At 35.5% G+C, this 21489-nt stretch overlaps 3 protein-coding genes across 7 annotated transcripts in view; 1 reads left to right on the top strand and 2 right to left on the bottom strand.

Moving 5' to 3' along the window:
- The window catches only part of LOC127847629 (transcription intermediary factor 1-alpha-like), a 194382-nt gene that overhangs the window by 99591 nt on the left and 73302 nt on the right, over window positions 1-21489 (bottom strand). The window lies entirely within an intron of this gene.
- Window positions 1-21489, top strand: part of LOC127847628 (inversin-like) — an 81020-nt gene that overhangs the window by 49229 nt on the left and 10302 nt on the right. For 2 of the 4 annotated variants that reach the window (XM_052379662.1, XM_052379663.1), the window contains exon 12: window positions 19718-19756. In XM_052379662.1, coding sequence (XP_052235622.1) covers window positions 19718-19756 — 39 coding nt within the window. Of the gene's footprint in view, window positions 1-16387; window positions 16471-18323; window positions 18414-18781; window positions 18860-19717; window positions 19757-21489 lie in introns of all 4 variants that reach the window. The other 2 variants (XR_008034085.1, XR_008034084.1) reach the window with 2 other exon arrangements.
- Window positions 1-21489, bottom strand: part of LOC127847627 (uncharacterized) — a 113845-nt gene that overhangs the window by 19060 nt on the left and 73296 nt on the right. The window lies entirely within an intron of this gene.

The following is a 21489-nucleotide window of genomic DNA, read 5'->3' on the forward strand; positions in this document are numbered from 1 at the left end:
AGTCTGATATTCATATCGTTCAGACTATTTCTGACATGTATATATTTAAGCTTAAACTTTTTGGTTCATGTACCTTAAATTCTTGAAAACACATTACACAGAGTCAGTCAACAGAATACGATATATTTTGTGTTGATTCAACAGATCAACCGACCATTAAATTGTATTAATGTATGGATTTTTGACTTTTTTGTCATAGGAATTAATTTTAAGAAAAGCAAATTAATGTACTTTATAACTTCAGCATGATTTGTTTCCCCTGAAATAAATAACGCCGTGACGTCACCATCGAGGCGCAAAAAGTGCTGAGTGCGCTGTTTTTCGTTCACATCGATTGTCTCGTGGTGTTCAGTTTAAATTTTAATTTTTTACAGTCTGTGGTGTTGTTATACACAATTATAATGGACAAAGAACAACCTGGTAAGCATTTTCAAATAATAACGTGAAGCACGGGAGGGTAGATTCTTTTTTGTATTGAATATTCTATTCCATTGATTTATCATATGTTTTCGTGTCAAAGCTTTATAGCTTGTTCACGTTGTTGTTTGCACGTCACTAGTTGGAACTCCGATAAACAGTAAACGAAAATAAGATCTTGCTGGCAGTAAAGTTTGTATCAAGTTTGTGCGGCTTTAAAATGTACATGTAATGTAAGAGGTGTCTTCGCCATTAAAATGTGATGATTAGGCTGAGGCTTCGTACCACGGACACGTCATACCAATCTATGCTTATACTCGTTTACTAGTTGCAATAATTGCAATGCGCTCTCTCTTGTCCATGTGTGCAAAATGTTATCAACAATTCAAAGGTTAATGAACACTGAAACTGCAAGAGCTTACGTTGCTGTCCGGTAATCTTGCGCAGTTAAGGGTCACTTGGTTTAAAAACATGTTCTTTTATAAATTGAAAACATAATATCTAAATTTATTATGAAAATAAGAAATTCATGTGCTTATTTACACAAAAATATCTAGTTAATTCAGTGAAGAACTGTCCGATTTGATTTTAAAACAAACATGACTCACCTCATTTTCAAACTATCACAGTGTCCGGTAATCTTGCGCACTTTGTGTAATGACCTCATTAAGGCAAAATTGTAGACATATGGTGTCCAATTATTGACAAAAGACATTCCAGAAAATTATTTGAAAAATCAGTCTGTAAAACCATTTAAATTTATTGTGAATTAATAGCTGTACTTCGGTTTCTATGATGATGGTGCTTTCAGTAAGTTGACTGTAGCACAAAAAAACATTTTTTTTTTAATAAATTGATTTCTAGCGTGAAAAAAATGTTAATGCATAACAGGTTTATTTTTACCCCGATCATGCTTCCATAGTTTACAGAAAATTTCAAAACTAGGCCACTGCGCATGCGGAGATCATGCCAAATTTGGTTTGACAGCATGGCGGGAAATGACAATGTCGTCTGATGCGATATATTTTCAATAGCCAAAAAATACCATTACTTATCGGATAGAGTGCAATGGAATGCAAAATTACACGTTGGATTTATGATTTCTGAATTTTAACTATGAGAACGCTAAAGACTGCAGGGAATTTGTGATTCATTTTGAATTTATCGTAAGTATGTCGGTGTTTACAATACATGTACATGACGCAACCGGTGTTAAAATGTAATGATTGAATTTTATTTTGCATTGAAAACGTACCTTTTAAATTCGTTAATTCTTCAAAATGTGAAATTCCATCTTTCATCACTAAAGAAAACCATTCGTCGTCTGCGTAATTCGCAATCTGCAAAGTGCGCAAGATTACCGGACGCGCAAGATTACCGGACTTAACTGTATTAAAATTTACCTATCAAAACCACAAACTCATCCAAATGGTACCATTAAAGCAAGAAATAATTGATTTGTATTGACTAAGGTTTTGTTTTGTACGCTGTATCCAATATTTTGTACGTCGCGTTATGTGTTGGAGCAAAAAAGTCGATAACAATCTGGTATTCGATACAGAATACACTGTTTCAAATTTAAAGATAACAAAGTCAGCGAGAAAAGTGTGTTGAAACATCGTCGTGTTTTTACCGGATGCATGCAAAGGATAACATCCGTAGGTTTCCATTCAGGTTAATTTAACATGGTTATGAAGTTTATTCATTATTTTCCTCAATTTGTCGAGAACGACGTCTGTTACTCTGTTAAGTACGGGGGTTGCGCAGCATCCGCGGTGATCACAGGTGATGCAATTAACGATATAATTAAGTGAAGCGCGCGGATTAGCTGCGCTGAACTGCACCCATGTTTATGAAGGGGTGCATATGGACTGCCAGAGCCGCCATAGCAAAAATTATCAAAGGTTCTGGGAGTCCGTTTATATGGACTAACTCGTTTATTGGAGATTCCGTAATATATATGAATACACATGAACTGACGATTAATTAATTATTATCATATATCCTCTGGCTTATAAGTGCTTAGCTTTATTTGGATATAAATTTAAATTCAGTGAAAAATACATGAATCACAAAGAATATTATTTAAAATATTTACTTTCTTATTATTAAGTAATAAAACAATAGTGAAAATCAAAATAAATATATAATGCAGTGGGTTTTTTTTCATTCAAAATCAGGTCCGGTAAACAGACCCATTCCCAATGGAAAAAAGTATATAGAGCAAAGTCGGGTAATTTCGACACCTTAAGAGTAAAATTTGATTTAGTCATGATGTGTCCAAATTACCCTCCAAGTGCCCAAACTTAATGAAAAACACCGTTTTGACTTGTTGATATTTGCTTACGAATGTTATTATCGGTGCCGGCATAACTCAAAACTTGAAGCGATTTAACTAAATGCGGCAGAGTGTAATTTTGACAGTACGCGGCTAATTTCGACAGCCAGCGGCTAATTTCGACACTTGTCTTTGTATTAAATTTTCAACAACTGTTCTTATCAGTTATTTACATTGTATCTCTCAGTTAATAGAATTTCACGATCTCTTTAATGTCTAGTGTTAATTAGGTTGCGGTAGTTAAGTGGATATGGTGTCCGCCTAGCGATCAGGAGAGAGTGTCTAAATTAGTTGTAGGCTTTCCATGCGATGGAGCTTAAATAAATAGGATTATACTTAAATTAAGTGTTAATTGCAAATCAGAAAATTATAAATAAATTGCATTTAGAGTTAGTATTGTGCTCCCACTTGACTCAATATACAGTAATGACACCGTGTACTTAAACAAACGCCACTCGCCGCAATGTTCATCTCACTGTTAGCTTACCAATATGAACCCCGCGATGGGTGTTCAGATAAAATGTTGCGGGGACCATTTGCCATAGACGAACACCGCTAATCACCGCGGACCCATAATGTCTACCGCGGTGTGCATCGTGTTCGCTAAAAATAATTTAATATAAACGTATTGAATTGATCCCTTTCATTTAAAAGTGATAATGAATAAATAAAGTCTATTTTTATGTACATGGTGGTCAAAAGGATGTGATAAGTATTTAAAATATATTGGCAACAATAAAACGCCCCTGATACATATGTGTCAACTATATCTATCGCATACATGCAACTTCTCCCATCTTTATCCATTAGATGTACTCGATAATCCCGTATACGCCCGATTTCCTTTTTTAAATCAAATTATGTGATGGTAATATAGACGATAAGAGTGCTCAGGAATGTCATAAACATAAACGTTCGCAATTTTCGAAAGTATCAAATGAATTTCGGCATATGATTCTATTTAAAGATTTGATGAAATAAGCGCCTAAACAAGACAGTTGTATTCCAACATGCGAAAATCACCTTACACGGTTTGCACGCGCTGGGTACAGCTTTTTTCGGTAAGCAACTTCTAGATGAAATAAATGAATCTCTTTGTCCTGATAAAAAGCGCGCGAAAATTGGCCTGGGTGTATTTATTTGTAAATAATTTTTTTGTAGCGGGTACAACATTGAGATCATTTGATTTCCATTAAAAGTTTCGTTGTGAATTTCAACTAAAGTTGAAATATCTCGCGAAATATTTGGCAATGCCATTATGAGTTAATAGTATTGATCATCTAAACTCTTTATTTACGTTTCAGTGTAAAAATTTAAGTGCATACGTGTGCACATACATATAATATCTACATGTAGTACACATGTATATGATTGTCTTTTGTACATGTACATTTAAAACGCGTGAATGACCCTCGCAGACAGGTGTTTACGGGGGTTGCGCAGCATCCGCGGTGATCACAGGTGATGCAATTAACGATATAATTAAGTAAAAAAATCATTAATCAATAACCTTCACAATCTTTAAATAGCGCTAATTTTATATAATCTGCTTGACAAAATACAGTAACTTTCATATTTGGTATGCATGTGTATATGGACAAGGCCTTTCTATACGCACAACAATGTTGACCCCTGTGACCTTGACCTTGAACTTAGGGTCCGCGTTAAGGTTTCGAAATCTGCATTTAGGTTTCGAAAAAAGCGTTTTTCGGGGGCATATTTCTTCTGATGGAGACAGCTCTTGTTTGCTGCTTTTCATGAAACAAGTCAGGTATTTTATTACACCTCTGCAGGTGCAGGTTATTATGAACAATCTGACATATGATAATGAAAATTCTACTCTTTATTTGTATTTCAGCACTTGATTACTTTGCAAATACAACTATGTGTACATGTTCATTAATAATATTTAGTTGTGCAGTTTTGACAATTGATTAGACACTATTCAGCATTAAAATGGAGTACTGTAAGTAACTGGACTTGCAAGCTATTTATCCCTTCTTTATAAAGTAGCCGTAAAGGTACTTTCCAAATTAAAGAAAAACTACACAATTCCCAATTGCAGTCTAAAAATTTACCGAAGGAAAGAAAATTTGGTCTATTTTGTTCCAAAAGTGCATTATCTGCAAGTTAACAATAAAATTGAGCACTGACACTGAACATTTCAAGCGAAAATGAATGTAAATCAATATTTGAGTTGATTTTTGCTATTGATACCAAGCAATTTAAAAGACACATAATTCTCAATTGGGAGATTTAAAGACGCAAATTTTCCCAATTTCAGGGTTTTTCGCACTACGTTTTCCCAATTGGTATGGTACAGATACTTTTCCCCATTGGGGAAGAAAATTTGCTGCTTGCCTGTTGAAGATTACTCTAACTTCCAAAATTGCAATATATTAACGGACAATACGTTTCTAAAATTTCTTTTTCCCGATTGCGTTTTCATCATTTTAGAGATTTTTTACATATAAATGACAACCGTCATTGTATCATAACATATCGTTTACAGGTCTGCAGAAAGAATATATTCTGAAGTCAAAAGTGTAACAATTTAATACCACAATTTGAGATCAGTCTGTTCAATGTGTCACGAAAGCCTACTATCCTTTTCATGTGTTTTTCATTAAGACACAATTAATTTCCGCTTGTTGTGTCACCATCAGTTTCATAATATCATATCTATTACTTGAAATTGGGTGTACACTGGTTGAAAAGAGGCATTATGGACTGTATTTCATTGAAGTTTGAAACATATATGAAATCTAACCCTTAAGTCTTTGGTCACTAATTTAAAAATACATCAGGATCACAATTAATATCCCAACACAGTATCCTCACTGTCTAGAACATTAATGCCACTAGGACAAAACTCATTCAGTAATGTAACAGATGTAACTGAGATTAAAACAACAAATCTTGGTATGATAGCTGTAAAATCTCTTCCCCTACGATAGGCTCAGGTCTGTTACATCCATCTATCTATCTATACTGTCTAACTCCCCTTGCGGATATTATTGACAGGTGCGCAGTCAGTGCAGATAAAAGTGTTCAAGTGAAAAAGATAAAAGTATGATAGATTTATTATAAGGTGAATTGATTTCAAGTTAAAAACTGATAACAACATGTATCCCGGAGTTCAAGGGCAAAAGGGGAAAGCAGGAACTGCTTAAACCCTTCAAGATCAGTTCAATAATACATTATAGTATTATTAGTATAGTAGACTTTTACAATGTGAGGAATATTTAATCCTCATCAAGTATTTGACGATTGAATAACATATATTTGTTTAATTACATGTCCATATAAAGATCTACTTTAATGTGATTATTATATAAATAAACAGTCATATGAGGCTAAGCAACATAGGCAAGGCTTTCCAAGCGTTTAAATGTTTTGTGCCCAAACTTCTTATTATCATACAAAGCTCTCTTTATATTATATGTATTACATGATTTCATTCTGTTATTTTTTAATACAACATTTTAAACACATATACATATCAGACAGTGAAAACAGTATGTTGGAATGTACTTTTTGTTGTATGAAGTAAAATAGTTAAAGAAATAAATTTTGCTCTTAAATGCTTATCACATAAATTTGTGCTTAAAAGAAATAAAAACAAGCTTATGTTTATATATTTGGTTGATATCGGATCAATTTGGCTGAATAAATTGGTTGTTTGATTATGCAGGGCCTTGTATTAATTATGTCATTGGCTTTGACCAAGTCAGTTTACTCATACACTTGATGAATGTTTTACTTATATGTAGCAGATATGCTAAATAAATATATGAGCCGCGCTCTGTGAAAAGGGGGTACAATGCATGTGCGTAAAGTGTTGTCCCAGATTAGCCTGTGTAGTCCACACAGGCTAATCAAGGACAACACTTTCTGCCTAAACTGGATTTTTGCTTAGAAGAGACTTTCTGTAAATGAAAAATATTATAAAGCAGAAAGTATTGTCCCTGATAAGCCTGTGCGGACTGCACAGGCTAATCTGGGACGACACTTTACGCACATGCATTAAACTCTCTTTCCACATAACTGGGCTCATAATTATGTTAAGTAAACCAAAACTTAATACTTAAATTTTAAAAGTTCAGACTTTTGCAGTTTATACAAGGTTTCAGTATGGAAAGTGTTATGAAATTATTTTGTCGGTGCGTACCTTTTGAAACATTATACTGACTGGCATTTTTATCATATATGAGGTGAATTTTTAATATTTGACAATTAATTATTAACAGCTACTGTGGATGATTTTGTGTTGCATGTAGAGCTGCAACGATTCGATCCGATGCATCGAAAATCAGTTAGAAATGCGTCGATTCGATTACGATACCAAACCTACCAAATTCGATTTGATTCTTTAACATATAGACATATATAGACATAGATACATAAAGCTCGCTGTATTCTGACTATTTGATACGGGAAGGTGTAGGTTTTATCTTTACCTGTAATTACGACGCGCGCGATTGGTTGCTTATTACTTTAGTCATCCAATCAATAAGCGGGTTACGGTCTACTTTCGGAAGAAGCGTCAAATGGCTGAACAAGTTGTGGCCAACAAATTGAAATTATCAGATGCGCCTAAGAAGCTAAAATCAAAAGTGTACCAGTATTTTGGGTTTTGGGATGGTAGCCCTCCCTATAAAGCAAAGTGTAAACTGTGCTTCACGGATGTGGCGTACCCTAAGTCCGGCTCAACCACTAATCTAATGCAACATGGCAAACGCAAACATAACGTTTATTTAGCAAGACTAAGACGTAGCACAAGTTCAACTACTCAAGTCGCCAGCCAGAAAAGTAGTTCTGTTTCTGTCGGGAATTTGTTCAGTTTATTAGAGAATGTGATTCGTCCTACAGGTAACAGGTGATGCTGTCACGGCACAATGGTAGACATGCTTGTAGCGGTTTTGGGTATAAGTATAATAGTGATAGTACTATCACTCCACTGATTTCAGATGTTCTTATGATTATCTATTTATTTTTATTTTATTGTGTAGTCAAAACAATCTTCTAGTCAGTAGTTTTTTTATATTAAAATTGAGTCCTAATTTGCTATTCTTTTTCATGTGTTTTATTGAAATATTGACATAGTTTGTAAAACTTGGCAGTTTCTTGCAAAATATTTCTTACAAATATTAATTTAACACACTTTCAACAATTTTTAAAACACCGTTGAACCAACCAAACTATATCAAACAAATACACAATTTGACATATGCCAAAGATATCCAGGTATGCAACACATTTGAACAGAAATGTTTATTTTGAGACAGAATAGTAAATATATGATAAAACTATAGGTTTGAAGATGAATGGAATCGAAAAAATCGGTATCGGAGTGTCTGAAATCGAAATCGAATCGAGCTGTTGGTGAATCGTTGCAGCTCTAGTTGCATGCAAATATATGTCCCAAAGGTGAAGATCACACTTAGTTGTCAAAAGGTTAAAGGGACTTGTGAACAGATTGGGGCATGTTTTGAAGTTTGTCAATAAATAATCCAAAATTGCGAGATTTTAACAAGGAACATGTACAGCTCCATTTTGCATAAAATTTTGTAATGCTTTATTATTTAATTAGTTAATTAATAATCAATTTCAAATGGATATAATTCATACAGGAAGCTGTATTTTCACTATGGGTCTATGTGTCATTTATGGTATTTCACTCCTAAATTTGAAGTGTTTGTTTTTTGTTAACCTGTGTCAAAATTTTGGAGAAACAAGTCTCTTCAATTATGGGCATTAAACAGCTTTTCCGGCATGTAGTATTTTCATTTATATCAGGAATGTTTAATTTTCCATAAATAATAATCATTTTGTTGAGAAACCTAGTGACAGGCAAGATACCATAAGCTCAAAGCTCATTTTAGAGGTAAAATGTAAAGTATAATTGTATCGCAGATGGTTTCTACTGGATGTTCAAGTCAGAAATATTCATGCATGTTTGAATTAAGATTTTGCAAATGATCACCATAATGACATTGTGCAACCCCTGTGCCCTTTGATTTAAGGTTAAAATATGTGAATTGTACAGTTTGTTTTTGGCTTTTTAATGTGTAAAATAAACAAAACATGCATGATAGACCTAAATTTTGGTTGACATACTTTATTTACATCTGTCTAAACATATGTCATGCATGCATCTGTGTTTTAAAAAACGTGTTACTATTTATATGGTATTTAACATCATGCAAATACTTTATTAAACATTAATAGGCAGTTTCAATATAATGTGTTTGTACTAATTGTCTAAATAATTGTTAATTTTGGTACACCATGGTATGTAAAACATTACAAAACAGTGAGAGTCATCAGGCAAGAGAGCTTGGTTTATGTCATACACGTGGAGTCTACTGTTCTTGTTTAAACCAGCTGTTTTGGTACATCCTGCTCAAGTTACATGCTTCAATAGAAGCCATATCTAGATTTATTTGCTGATATGTAAATACACTTCAACACCGTTATTTCGAACACCGATAATCCGAAGTCACCGTTATTTCGAAGTATTTTTCGGGTCCCGATATTGGTTCTTCTTTGTTTAATGTAAAATTTCATTGTTAATCCGAACTTCGTTAAACCGAAGAAATCGTTAATTCGAAGTGATTCCGTCGGTCCCAACACTATATTTCGCACCTTATTAACAATCTTTAATCCGAAGTCAAAACTGCAAAATACTGAGCGTAATTTCACACCTTTGTCGTGGCTCGTCAAAAGCCGATAATTACACTTTTGTCGTCTGCGCGAACGCCGGTGTTCAGAGAGACATCGCGTATTTGTTTAAAAAATGTTAATTAATTTCCGAAAATGTATTAATATGTATGTTTGTCTGATAATTTGTGCTATTAATTATATTTTATATGTTCTGTAATAAGACAAAAATAAAAACAAGAAAAATAATCGTTTTATTCCTCCGTTTGTTACAAGTGGAAATCTATTGCTATCTGACTAGTTTACAGAATCAAAGAAGTCTTCTGTCAAATGTTTATTTCGAATTATTGTTAATCCGAAGTTTTTTTAACGGTCCCGACGACTTCGAAATAACGGTGTTGAAGTGTATGTGTAATATAAGCAACACATCTGTAATTTATTTACCCGTTTTAGTGACATACAATGCGACATATGTTGTATTAAATTGAAATAATTACATGCCAAAAGCAAACAAAAAAATGCATAAATCTGTTTAAGAACATGGTATATACATTATGGTGAATATTTAAATAGATATGACTTCGGTAATTCTATTTTCCCACACATTTTGGTGAGATATACTATATTTCATGTTTGCTTTTAGTAAAGCCCAGGTGTTTGGTAGCCCTGAAGGCGCCTTGAATTTTGTGACAAAAATGATGACATATTAACATGCCACATTTCATTAATGTATAGGACTTAATTTTAGTGTATATTTGAAAAATTGGTATTTCAGAGAATGTATCCATGTCTATTTTTATTTCCCCCACCACTATAGTGGGGGACTTATTGTTTTTGCCCTGTCTGTTGGTTTGTTTGTTTGTGTGTTTGTTTGTTTGCCCAACTTTAACATTTGCAATAACTTTTGCAATATTGAAGATAGCAACTTGATATTTGGCATGCATGTGTATCTCATGCACATTTTGAGTGGTGAAAGGTCTAGGTCATCCTTCAAGGTCAAAGGTAAAAAAACAAATCCAAGGGAGTTATACGCTTTTAAGGGAGATACATGTATAGAGAGAGCTAAATATAATATTCAATAAGCTGCGTCAACTATTTAAAGAGTAATTCTATTTAACGAATCTATCTTTCCAAATGCGCTGGGAATGCTTGAAAACATTTGGAGTGTCGGAATTACCCACCATCGTATAAAATCGGAGGATTTCGACACCCCACAAATAATAGTTTAAAAAACGCTTGGCGCCATTCAAACACAAATACAATGTCAAGTGAAACAAATTTTACACTAGAACTTGTACAAATACCAGAAATACAGCGAAATCCCGAAGGGACGTAATTGACAATTATGTAACCTCCCTTAGCGAAGCTCATAACGTTATAAAAATTCGCTAAGTAATACAATATACATATTTTAAAAGACTCACTTACATGCAATTAGCGATGCGTTTAATAGAGAGATGTTATCTGGTGACGTCACAACACCAACTACGTCACATTTTACAACGCAATCATATGGGATGATGATGATTTAAAACAAGTCTGATAAATATTGTGAAAAGTGTCGAAATTAGACGACTGTCGGATTTACCCGACATTGCGCTATTTTTCCCAAAGGGGAGCTAAAAATTCCCAATGGAACCAAAAAAAAATATTTTTTTTTTATCAATATTTTGTTAATCTCCCATCCACATTAAAGATCAACCTTAGTAAATATAATACTGGACACACTTGTATTCTCAATTTTGAAGCATTTGTCAACAAAACAACAACAACACTAATTTCCCAATTTTAGTCAAAACGCCGCGAATTTTCCCAATCCAAAGGGACCCTGCCCCATTCCCAAAATGGTGAAAAAAAACACTGTAATAATTCGGTAAATAGTTAATTGTTCATTGTGACATGATAACAGGGGTTTTCCTGCTATTTGAAAAAAGGCTGTAAAACGGACGGTCCCGATCCCAAACCAAATAGACCTGATCCCTAACGAGGGTCGCCAATTACAAATTTTTGGGCGTAAGCTGTATTAAGCCAGCTTTTCATCCTGACTTGACCTTTGACAGTGTCCAATAATATTCAAATAAAATTTCCCGCGGCTAGGTACGAATGAATCCACTTCATTTATTCCATTGGCTGATTTGAGTTTAACACCAGAACATTGGAAACATATCCGCGTCTTTGTAACACTGTTATGCATGAAACAATTTTATCTCTAATGAAAAGGCTCAATAGATAGAACAGTTTTACAATCAATTTTCGACATAAATTCAGTTTGTGCGTTCACCTTTTATTTTCAGAGAATTACCAGCGCAAAAGCGTTTATACTAAAGGCTATATTTTCATATTTAGTACTTACTTGCATTGCATTTCAACCCGCGAGGTTTCGGGTCACTTCGCAGCCAGTGTGTGAAAGTCAGAGTTTATATACAGTTCATCACCGGAGTTCGCAGAAGGGGTTGCGATCTTTTCATTGAAGGAAAAAAATGGAATCTATGCTATTTTTGTGTGATGGAGTAAATAGTTCGTTTAGTCGCTTTGTCGATATATATCAATATTTTAGGCACAGCTGTTGCCTTGGTCGTGTACAGTTGGCGTAAACAAGCCGTCGTTTCAGCAGCAGAATTGTTATTTAACTTTAATGCATTGCATTCCAATCCGCAAGGTATCAAGGTCAGTTTGCGGTCAGTTGCAGAAATCTTTATATAAACGCCATCTCGTAAACTATGTGCACTTGAAGTCTGTTTTGATCAGAAAGATACTAAATAAAGATATTCGGCGATATTATTGTGGTATGTCAATCATCGATTTTTAATATGTTTTCAACATTTGCATGATTAGGACCAATTTTGATAAAATCAATTAGAAATATTTATCCATTTAGACCAGTTTATTAAGCATGAGCACAATAATTAAATATACTATAATTATGCAATTAAATTAAGATTCGAGTATTGCCGGCTGACCTATATGCACTCGTTTATTTTAATGTTTCTTGTGTTTTTCTATTCTGTAAATATAGATATCTGAGTAATAATATCACATAAAGCAAAATATGCCACGAAATCTGGCGCAACACCCCGTAATTGATTTGCTTGTGATGTAGCTAAGAACTGCGCAGAAAAAAGGCATCCGCTACTTTTTATGTCCCCCACTATAGTAGTGGGGGACATATTGTTTTTGCCCTGTCTGTCTGTTGGTCCGTTGGTCTGTTGGTCTGTTTGCGCCAACTTTAACATTTTGCAAAAACTTTTGCTATATTGAAGATAGCAACTTCATATTTGGCATGCATATGTATCTCATGAAGCTGCACATTTTGAGTGGTGAAAGGTCAAGGTCATCCTTCAAGGTCAGAGGTCAAATATATGTGGCCCAAATCGCTCATTTTATGAATACTTTTGCAATATTAAAGATAGCAACTTGATATTTGGCATGCATGTGTATCTCATGGAGCTGCACATTTTGAGTGGTAAAAGGTCAAAGTCAAGGTCATCCTTCAAGGTCAGAGGTCAAATATATGTGGCCCAAATCGCAAATATATGTGGCCCAAATCGCCTATTTTATAAATACTTTTGCAATATTGAAGATAGCAACTTGATATTTGGCATGCATGTGCATCTCATGGAGCTGCACATTTTGAGTGGTGAAAGGTCAAGGTCAAGGTCATCCTATAAGGTCAGAGGTCAAATATATGTGGCCCAAATCGCTTATTTTATTAATTCTTTTGCAATATTGAAGATAGCAACTTGATATTTGGCATGCATGTGTATCTCATGGAGCTGCACATTTTGAGTGGTGAAAGGTCAAGGTCATCCTTCACAAGGTCAAGGTCATCCTTCAAGGTCAAACATCATATAGGGGGACATTGTGTTTCACAAACGCATCTTGTTATCTCATAGAGATAACTTTTGATCGTTCATAAACATCGACCACAATCAACGCCGTATATCTTTTTAAAAGATATTTCTTGTTTCCATTTTAGAAGGAATAAAGTATTTTTTGTTAAATTATCGTTTGTGGATATCTTTTTTTAACCAGCATAAAAAATTCCCTTTCTGAAATGCTCATCAATAAATCCAGTTCAATCCAGTTTTGCCTGCCTTCACTGTGTTTACACACTCGTGTGACAAACACCGTTGAATTGTAACAGTTTTACGTCATCAGCTTACAGCGCGCTTGCCATCCATGGCAACGTCTTCTCACTGTGGCATTAGCGTCTGAGTTACACGCAGCCCTTGTGGAAGGTGTATACAGCAACGAAATATCGGTTCAATACTGAACTATATACACTAAACTTAACCGATACAGTGTATTTATGTTCTTTCGTTTTAAGAAATCAACAGCGTTCGCGATATGGATGACAAAATTTAATTACCACGCGCTTCATTTTTTATTATGTCCCCCACTATAGTAGTGGGAGACATAATGTTTTTGCCCTGTCTGTTGGTTGGTTGGTCTGTCTGTCTGTCTGTCTGTCTGTCTGTCTGTCTGTCTGTCTGTCTGTCTGTCTGTCTGTCTGTTTGCACCAACTTTAACATTTTGCAATAACTTTTGCTGTATTGAAGATAGCAACTTCATATTTGGCATGCATGTGTATCTCATGAAGCTGCACATTTTGAGTGGTGAAAGGTCAAGGTCAAGGTCATCCTTCAAGGTCAGAGGTCAAATTATGTGGCCAAAATCGTTCATTTTATGAATACTTTTGTTGCAATATTGAAGATAGCAACTTGATATTTGGCATGCATGTGTATCTCATGGAGCTGCACATTTTGAGTGGCGAAAGGTCAAGGTCATCCTTCAAGGTCAGAGGTCAAATATATGTGGCCCAAATCGCTTATTTCATGAATGCTTTTGCGATATTGAATATATCAACTTGATATTTGGCATGCATGTGTATCTCATGGAGCTGCACATTTTGAGTGGTGAAAGGTCAAGGTCATTCTTCAAGGTCAGAGGTCAAATATTTGTGGCCCAAATCGCTTATTTTATGAATACTTTTGCGATATTAAAGATAGCAACTTGATATTTGGCATGCATGTATATCTCATGGAGCTGCACATTTTGAGTGGTGAAAGGTCAAGGTCAAGGTCATCCATCAAGATCAAATATATGGGTCAAAATTGTGCATGTAATGTCACTTCTGCAATATTGAAGCTAGCAATTTTATATTTGAAATGCGTGTGTATCTCAAGCAGCTGCACATTTCGAGTGGTGAAGGGTCAAGGTCAAGGTCATCCTACAAGGTCAAACATCATATAGGGGGACATTGTGTTTCACAAACACATCTTGTTGTATAAGTAAACATCTCAATGCTACAAGTTTTTATATGACAATCGCCCATGCTTTTCATGCAAGTTTTGAACTTTTTTCTTACACACAAAATACATGTTGTGGTTGTCACTTTAACAGCAGCTAATTATACGCCATGCATGTAGTAAAATTCGGATAAGAGTTGTGGACTTCACATTTATGTTATATGCCATTCGGAATTTATTTAAATTATTATAAAAATAATGTGATCATTTAGCAAAACTTAACTTAGATATTGAACTGCAAATTGCCGTATTTTAAAGTAAATGGATAAATAAACATGCAGGCGATCGAGTTAATAGTTATTTTTAACCAGGTTTTCCGAAGGAAAAAACTGGTTATTAGATTGGCGAATGCGGGCGGGCTGGCTGGCTGGCTGGCTGGCGGGCTGGCTGGCGGGCGGGCGGAACAAGCTTGTCCGGGCCATAACTATGTCGTTCATTGTCAGATTTTAAAATCATTTGGCACATTTGTTCACCATCATTGGACGGTGTGTCGCGCGAAATAATTACGTCGATATCTCCAAGGTCAAGGTCACACTTTGAGTTCAAAGGTCAAAAATGGCCATAAATGAGCTTGTCCTGGCCATAACTATGTCATTCATTGTGAGATTTTAAAATCATTTGGCACATTTGTTCACCATCATGGGACTGTGTGTCGCACGAAAGAATCACATCAATATCTCCAATGTCAAGGTCGCCACGACTAAAAATATATTTTTTTTAAAAACAAACTTACAAAGGGGGTTAATTTTGTTTGTTCATTTCAAAAGTTCAGTTTGAGTTTTCTCCCTTTATCAGATTTTTTTTTCACAATGAAAACCTGGTTTTGTGACAATTTTGTCCCTTGTTATTAATTATAATAAACAAATGATGTGTTAAACATAATGATGCTTTTGTGTAAACAGACTGTAAATTCAAGTCAAAACAAATGATGTTTATTACAAATAAAGGTTTGATGTGGCAATATTTGTTATTAAAAAATACCAATTCGGTCCTCTTTGTCGATAAAAAATTCCCAATTTGACCAGACTCCTTTTCCCAAAGTGGCCAAGAAAACCCCTGATAAGAGACTGAATAAAGATTAATAAAACACATTATTTTGTAGTTCAATAATACATTAATTAATGTATACTCATCCTTTTTTACAAAACAAGCTATGTACATGTAAAATATTTTCACACCAAATTCTTTAATAAGATTAATTGCAGCAGCAGTTGCTTTATTACCCAGTGGCCAGTGTATCATTACTGTCTATCACATTTTCTTTTAGCTTTCAATGGTGTTAAGTTTTATTGTTTACATCTAGACCTTTGACATATTGCTTTTATATTTTGCATACTTCTTAACCAACATGACCCCAATTAATCTATAAACATGAGCAGACAACTGTATCAAGCATTTTGACAGAATTATGGCCCCTTTTATACTTAAAATATGCATATTATTGATAAATCTATGTTAAAGTTTGCGTACCACCTCAAATATTTTTTATGTCCTTTGACATATTGCTTTCATATTTTGCATACTTCTTTACCAACATAATCCCAATCTATACACAAGAGCAGACAACTGTATCAAGCATTTTGACAGAATCATGGCCCCTTTTATACTTAGATAATTGAACATTTTGCTTAAATTGCCATAACTTCTTTATTTATGAAAGGAGTGAGTCTGAAAAAGAAGAGGAGGATGGACGTGGCAGAAGAAAGAAGCAAGTGACATCAAAGTTCCTGGATTTTGTTATGGGTAAATATTCTTGGGTAGACCAGAAGTTTTTCACCTTGTCAGGTCAGTCTTTTTCTATAGCTCATGCGAATTAGAATTAAATATCTGACCCATTCCCAATACAAAACAAGTATGTTTCCCAATTTGTTGATTTTTTGCGAAACCTAGTAGAATAATAGCAGATACAATTTGTCAAAAACAACAACAATAATCTTTTTGAAATTTATATTTTAAACAAAGGAGGTTTAAAATAAGTTGACTTCTAACATCATTGTTATTGTAATTTTTATGCACCCCTGTGAAGAAGAGGGGGTATATTGTTGCATGTTGGTCGGACTGTCTGACTGTCGGTAGACCAGTTCATTTCGGATCAATAACTTGAGAATGGAATGCCCGATTGCCTTGATACTTCACGTGTATTGGCATTGGACAGTAGATGACCCCTATTGAAATTGGGGTCACTAGGTCCAAGGTGATTGTCACTGTCAAGGCCCAGTTTGGGGGGCATAAGTCTCCGACCGCGGAACTCTTGTTAATTATTATTTACAAATTGATTTTGTGTAGCAGACTATTTTAGGCGGCCAAGGCCAATTTATTAGTTTTTATACGCCCGTATAAAATACGGGACGTATTATGTGAAACCCCTTGGCGGCGGGCGGGCGGGCGGGCGGTGGGCGGCGGGCGGCGGGCGGAAGGCATCACTTTGTCCGGACTCTAATTCAAATTGTATTCATCCGATCTACACCAAACTTGGTCAGCAGTTGCATCTAGTTGATATCTAGGCCAAGTTCGAATATGGGTCATGCCGGGTCAAAAACTAGGTCATAGGGTCAATAAGTGCATTTTCAAAGGGGCCACTTTGTCCGGACTCTATTTCAAATTGTATTCATCCGATCTTCACCAAACTTGGTCAGCAGTTGTATCTAGTTGATATCTAGGCCAAGTTCGAATATGGGTCATGCCGGGTCAAAAACTAGGTCATAGGGTCAATAAGTGCATTTTCAAAGGGGCCACTTTGTCCGGACTCTATTTCAAATTGTATTCATCCGATCTTCACCAAACTTGGTCAGCAGTTGCATCTAGTTGATATATAGGCCAAGTTCGAATATGGGTCATGCCGGGTCAAAAACTAGGTCATAGGGTCAATTAGTGCATTTTCAACGGCGCCACTTTGTCCGGACTCTAATTCAAATTGTATTCATCCGATCTTCACCAAATTTGGTCAGAAGTTGTGTCTAGATGATATGTAGGTCAAGTTCAAATATGGGTCATGCCGGGTCAAAAACTAGGTCACGAGGTTACTTAGTGCATTTCAAGCATTTAGCATGGTGTCCGCTCTCTAATTGAAGTAGTTTTCATCTGATCTTCACCTAATTTGGTCAGAAGTTGTGTCTAGATGATATGTAGGTCAAGTTCGAACATGGGTCATGCCGGGTCAAAAACGAGGTCACATAGTGCATTTCAAGCATTAAGCATGTTGTCCGCTCTTTAATTGAAGTAGTTTTCATCTGATCTTCACCAAATTTAGTCAGATGTTACATCTAAGTGATATCTAGGTCAAGTTCAAATATGGGTCATGCCGGGTCAATAACTAGGTCTTGAGGACACTTTCAAGCATTGAGCATGGTGTCCAAAACCTTCGAACGGGCGTATCTTGTGACAGTTTGGCACTCTTGTTTCCCAATGTCCTGATCTCCAAAAATTAAGACTAGCCAGACATCATGTGACAACCACTCATGCATTGATGTCAAATGTTTCTATATATAGTCTACAGATGTATTACTAGAACTATTATTGACTTGGTTGTCTAAAGTCTATGAAACTGAAAGTTTAACTAATTTATAAATTACAATTTACTTTGAAATGCCTTGCAGATCCAGATGAAGTATCAAATGGACATGGCCTACAGAGTCCACGAAAGAAGAGTGGTGCGAACCGAGACAGTTTGTCTCGATCTTCTTCTGGTAATTTTTAAATGATAAATAGTATTGTACTATTGTATTATAATGCAGACTATATGCATTAGTTTTGGCCTAGCCCATATGGTATTCATCGATAGCCATGGATAAAATGTAGACTCTATTTCTAATCACGAACACTTGCAGTTGAAATAATAAATTCATGAAGTCTCCATGGTAATATATTTAAATCACTAGCCAAAATAATTATGCTTTCATAGAAATAGAATACAAAATTAAATAGCCCCAATATATTACTTTCTAATTTCCAAAAACCCAAATTTCATTTTACCAGCATTGTGTTGTTGGTCTTCTAGCTAGTGTAAAGACTGTTTATTTGGCAGCATAATGCATAATATCTATTTGGGTTTCAGAGAATTCAAGATCTAGATCGCCTTTGGAACCACGGTCTGTGTCTGAAGAATCCTGCTCAAGTACAAGCAGGTCAAAAAGTCAGTATTACCTTAGAAGTTAATTTGAATTTTTGTGTAGTTAATAACGAGAGTTCCAGCTGGAGTTTCACTTCTTTATATATTAAAATCCCAATGATTCATTGTTATGAAAGTTCTATTTTTAAGGATATGTAAGAACTAGTAAAACACATTAAGAAACTGAAATGAAGAAGACAGGATCAAGAGCTGTGCTCACCAAGATGGATTTCTTATAATCCTCCTAGAAAAGTGTGGAAGCGGTGTATAGGAGTCAGTCAGTTGGTTATTCTGTTGACTGTCTTTCTGATCAAACTTATGGCTCTACTTTCATATATTTAGCTCGGCTGTTTTCGGAGAAAACCCGAGGTATTGTCATAGCCAGCTCGTCGTGTCGTCCGCAATAGGCGTCGTGCTGAACCTTTACATTGGCTCTAAAATCAAAGTGCTTCCACCTACAACTTTGAAACTTCATAGGTACATGCACCTTGATGAGTTCTACACGCCACACCCATTGTTGGGTCTCTAGGTCAAAGGTCAAGGTCACTGTGACCTCTAAATAAAAAAAAATCTGACAAGCTTTCGCAGCCGAGCGTGGCACCCGTTATGCGGTGCTCTTGTTTAAGTGAATGACTTGGTCATCGGTACATAATTTAGATGTGCATGACACAATTTTCATTTGTAGTGATTTACACTTGCCAGAGTTATAAACTTAGACATAAAAAGTGGTTGTTCCAATGCCAGTACCACATGACTTTATGGAAAATCCCATGCATGATCATTCACCACACAATTTAAGTATGAGTGGGGGGGTCAAACTCAGTGCTTTACAGATTACGAGACGGAGATTGAGTGGTTTGAAAATTATAATTTGGGTTTCAGATGACGCCAGTTCGACCCCAATCAGAAGCCCACCAAATAGTAAGTTACCTTTATTCATGAGAAATCTATTACAGAAACAGTTATAATATTAAATTTCTACATTTATATGTATAGTCAGTGTTAGCTTTATTTCACACAACTTTATTCTATAGATGTACCCAAATATAAGTACATCCCCTCAGGAATATTCTTAAATTCGTGCATTTTGTTTTTAGCTCACCTGAGCGATAGCTCGGGGTGAGCCATTGTGATCACTTAGCGTCCGGCGTCCGTCCGTCTGTAAACAATTTGTAAACATCTTCTTCTACTAAACCATTGAGCCAATTTCAACTAAATTTCATGTGGAGCATCCCTAGGTCATGGGACAAAAGAATTGTTAAAAAAAATATTTGATCACATAACCAAGATGGCCGCCATGACCATATATGGTAAAAACCTTAAAAAATCTTCTTGTCAGAAACCGCTCATCAGATTTTCAAAAATTTTCACAGGGATGACCTTTGAAGGCTCCCCTGAAAAAGTTGTTCAAAGAAATTTGATTCGTCAAAAAACATGGCCGCAGGAGCTCGTTGAACTTTGCATGTTTATTCGTTTTTGCCTATTTTGTGAAAACTTTCAAAAATCTTCCACATTTTTTGTCCGATCCTTTCCAAATTTGCACAGTGTCTTTATATCAATGAGGACACGAACCCTACAAAAAATGAGCATTATTGGTCCATGAAGTACAGAATTACCTCCCCTTGAATTGAGAAAATGGTGTTTATGCAATTAAGTCCAAATTTTTCATCCAATTCTTTCCAAACTTGTAAGGATTTAGCATGGTTCAAACAAGGGAAACAACTACGGTTTATGCATGTTCTTTTTATTACAGATTTGCCTCCCTTTAATTCATTCAAAATCTCATTTTACAGCAGAGATTCCAAATCTGACCTGTAAATGAGCCCCATATTTACTGCCAGTGCTAGGTTACCTTTTCCCATTTGATCATTCTTAAGTATTGGTCTTGTAATGCTGCTACTGCTTCTGCTACTGCTACTGCTACTACTACTACTACTACTACTACTACTACTACTACTACTACTACTACTACTTCTACTACTACTACTACTACTACTACTTCTACTACTACTACTACTACTACTACTACTTCTACTACTACTACTACTACTACTACTACTACTACTACTACTTCTTCTACTACTACTACTAGTACTACTACTACTACTACTACTACTACTACTTCTACTACTACTACTACTACTACTTCTACTACTACTACTACTACTACTACTACTACTACTACTACTACTACTACAACTACTATTACTACTACTACTACTACTACTACTACTACTACTACTACTACTACTACTACTACTACACCACCACCACCACCACCACCACCACCATTCACAGTGACAAAAAACGTATTCACACAATGGCTGCTACTACAACTTATAGCCCCTATAGGGGGGCATGCATGTTTTACAAACAGCCCTTGTTTCTATGGGATTTTAACCACAACTGTTCATGTTTATCTCCGACACATATTTTTAGGTCACCTGTCATGAAGTGACACGGTGAGCTTATGTGATCGTGTGATGTCCGGCGTCCGTTGTGCGTGCCTGCGTGTGTCCGTGCGTCCGTCCGTCAACAATTTGTTTGTGTAGACAGTAGAGGTCACAGTTTGCATCCAATCTTGATGAAATTTGGTCAAAATGTTTATCTTGATGAAATCCGGTTTGGGATTGTATTTGGGTCATCTGGGGTCA

This window comes from Dreissena polymorpha, chromosome 10, assembly GCF_020536995.1.
Source record: "Dreissena polymorpha isolate Duluth1 chromosome 10, UMN_Dpol_1.0, whole genome shotgun sequence".
Classification (NCBI taxonomy): domain Eukaryota; kingdom Metazoa; phylum Mollusca; class Bivalvia; order Myida; family Dreissenidae; genus Dreissena; species Dreissena polymorpha.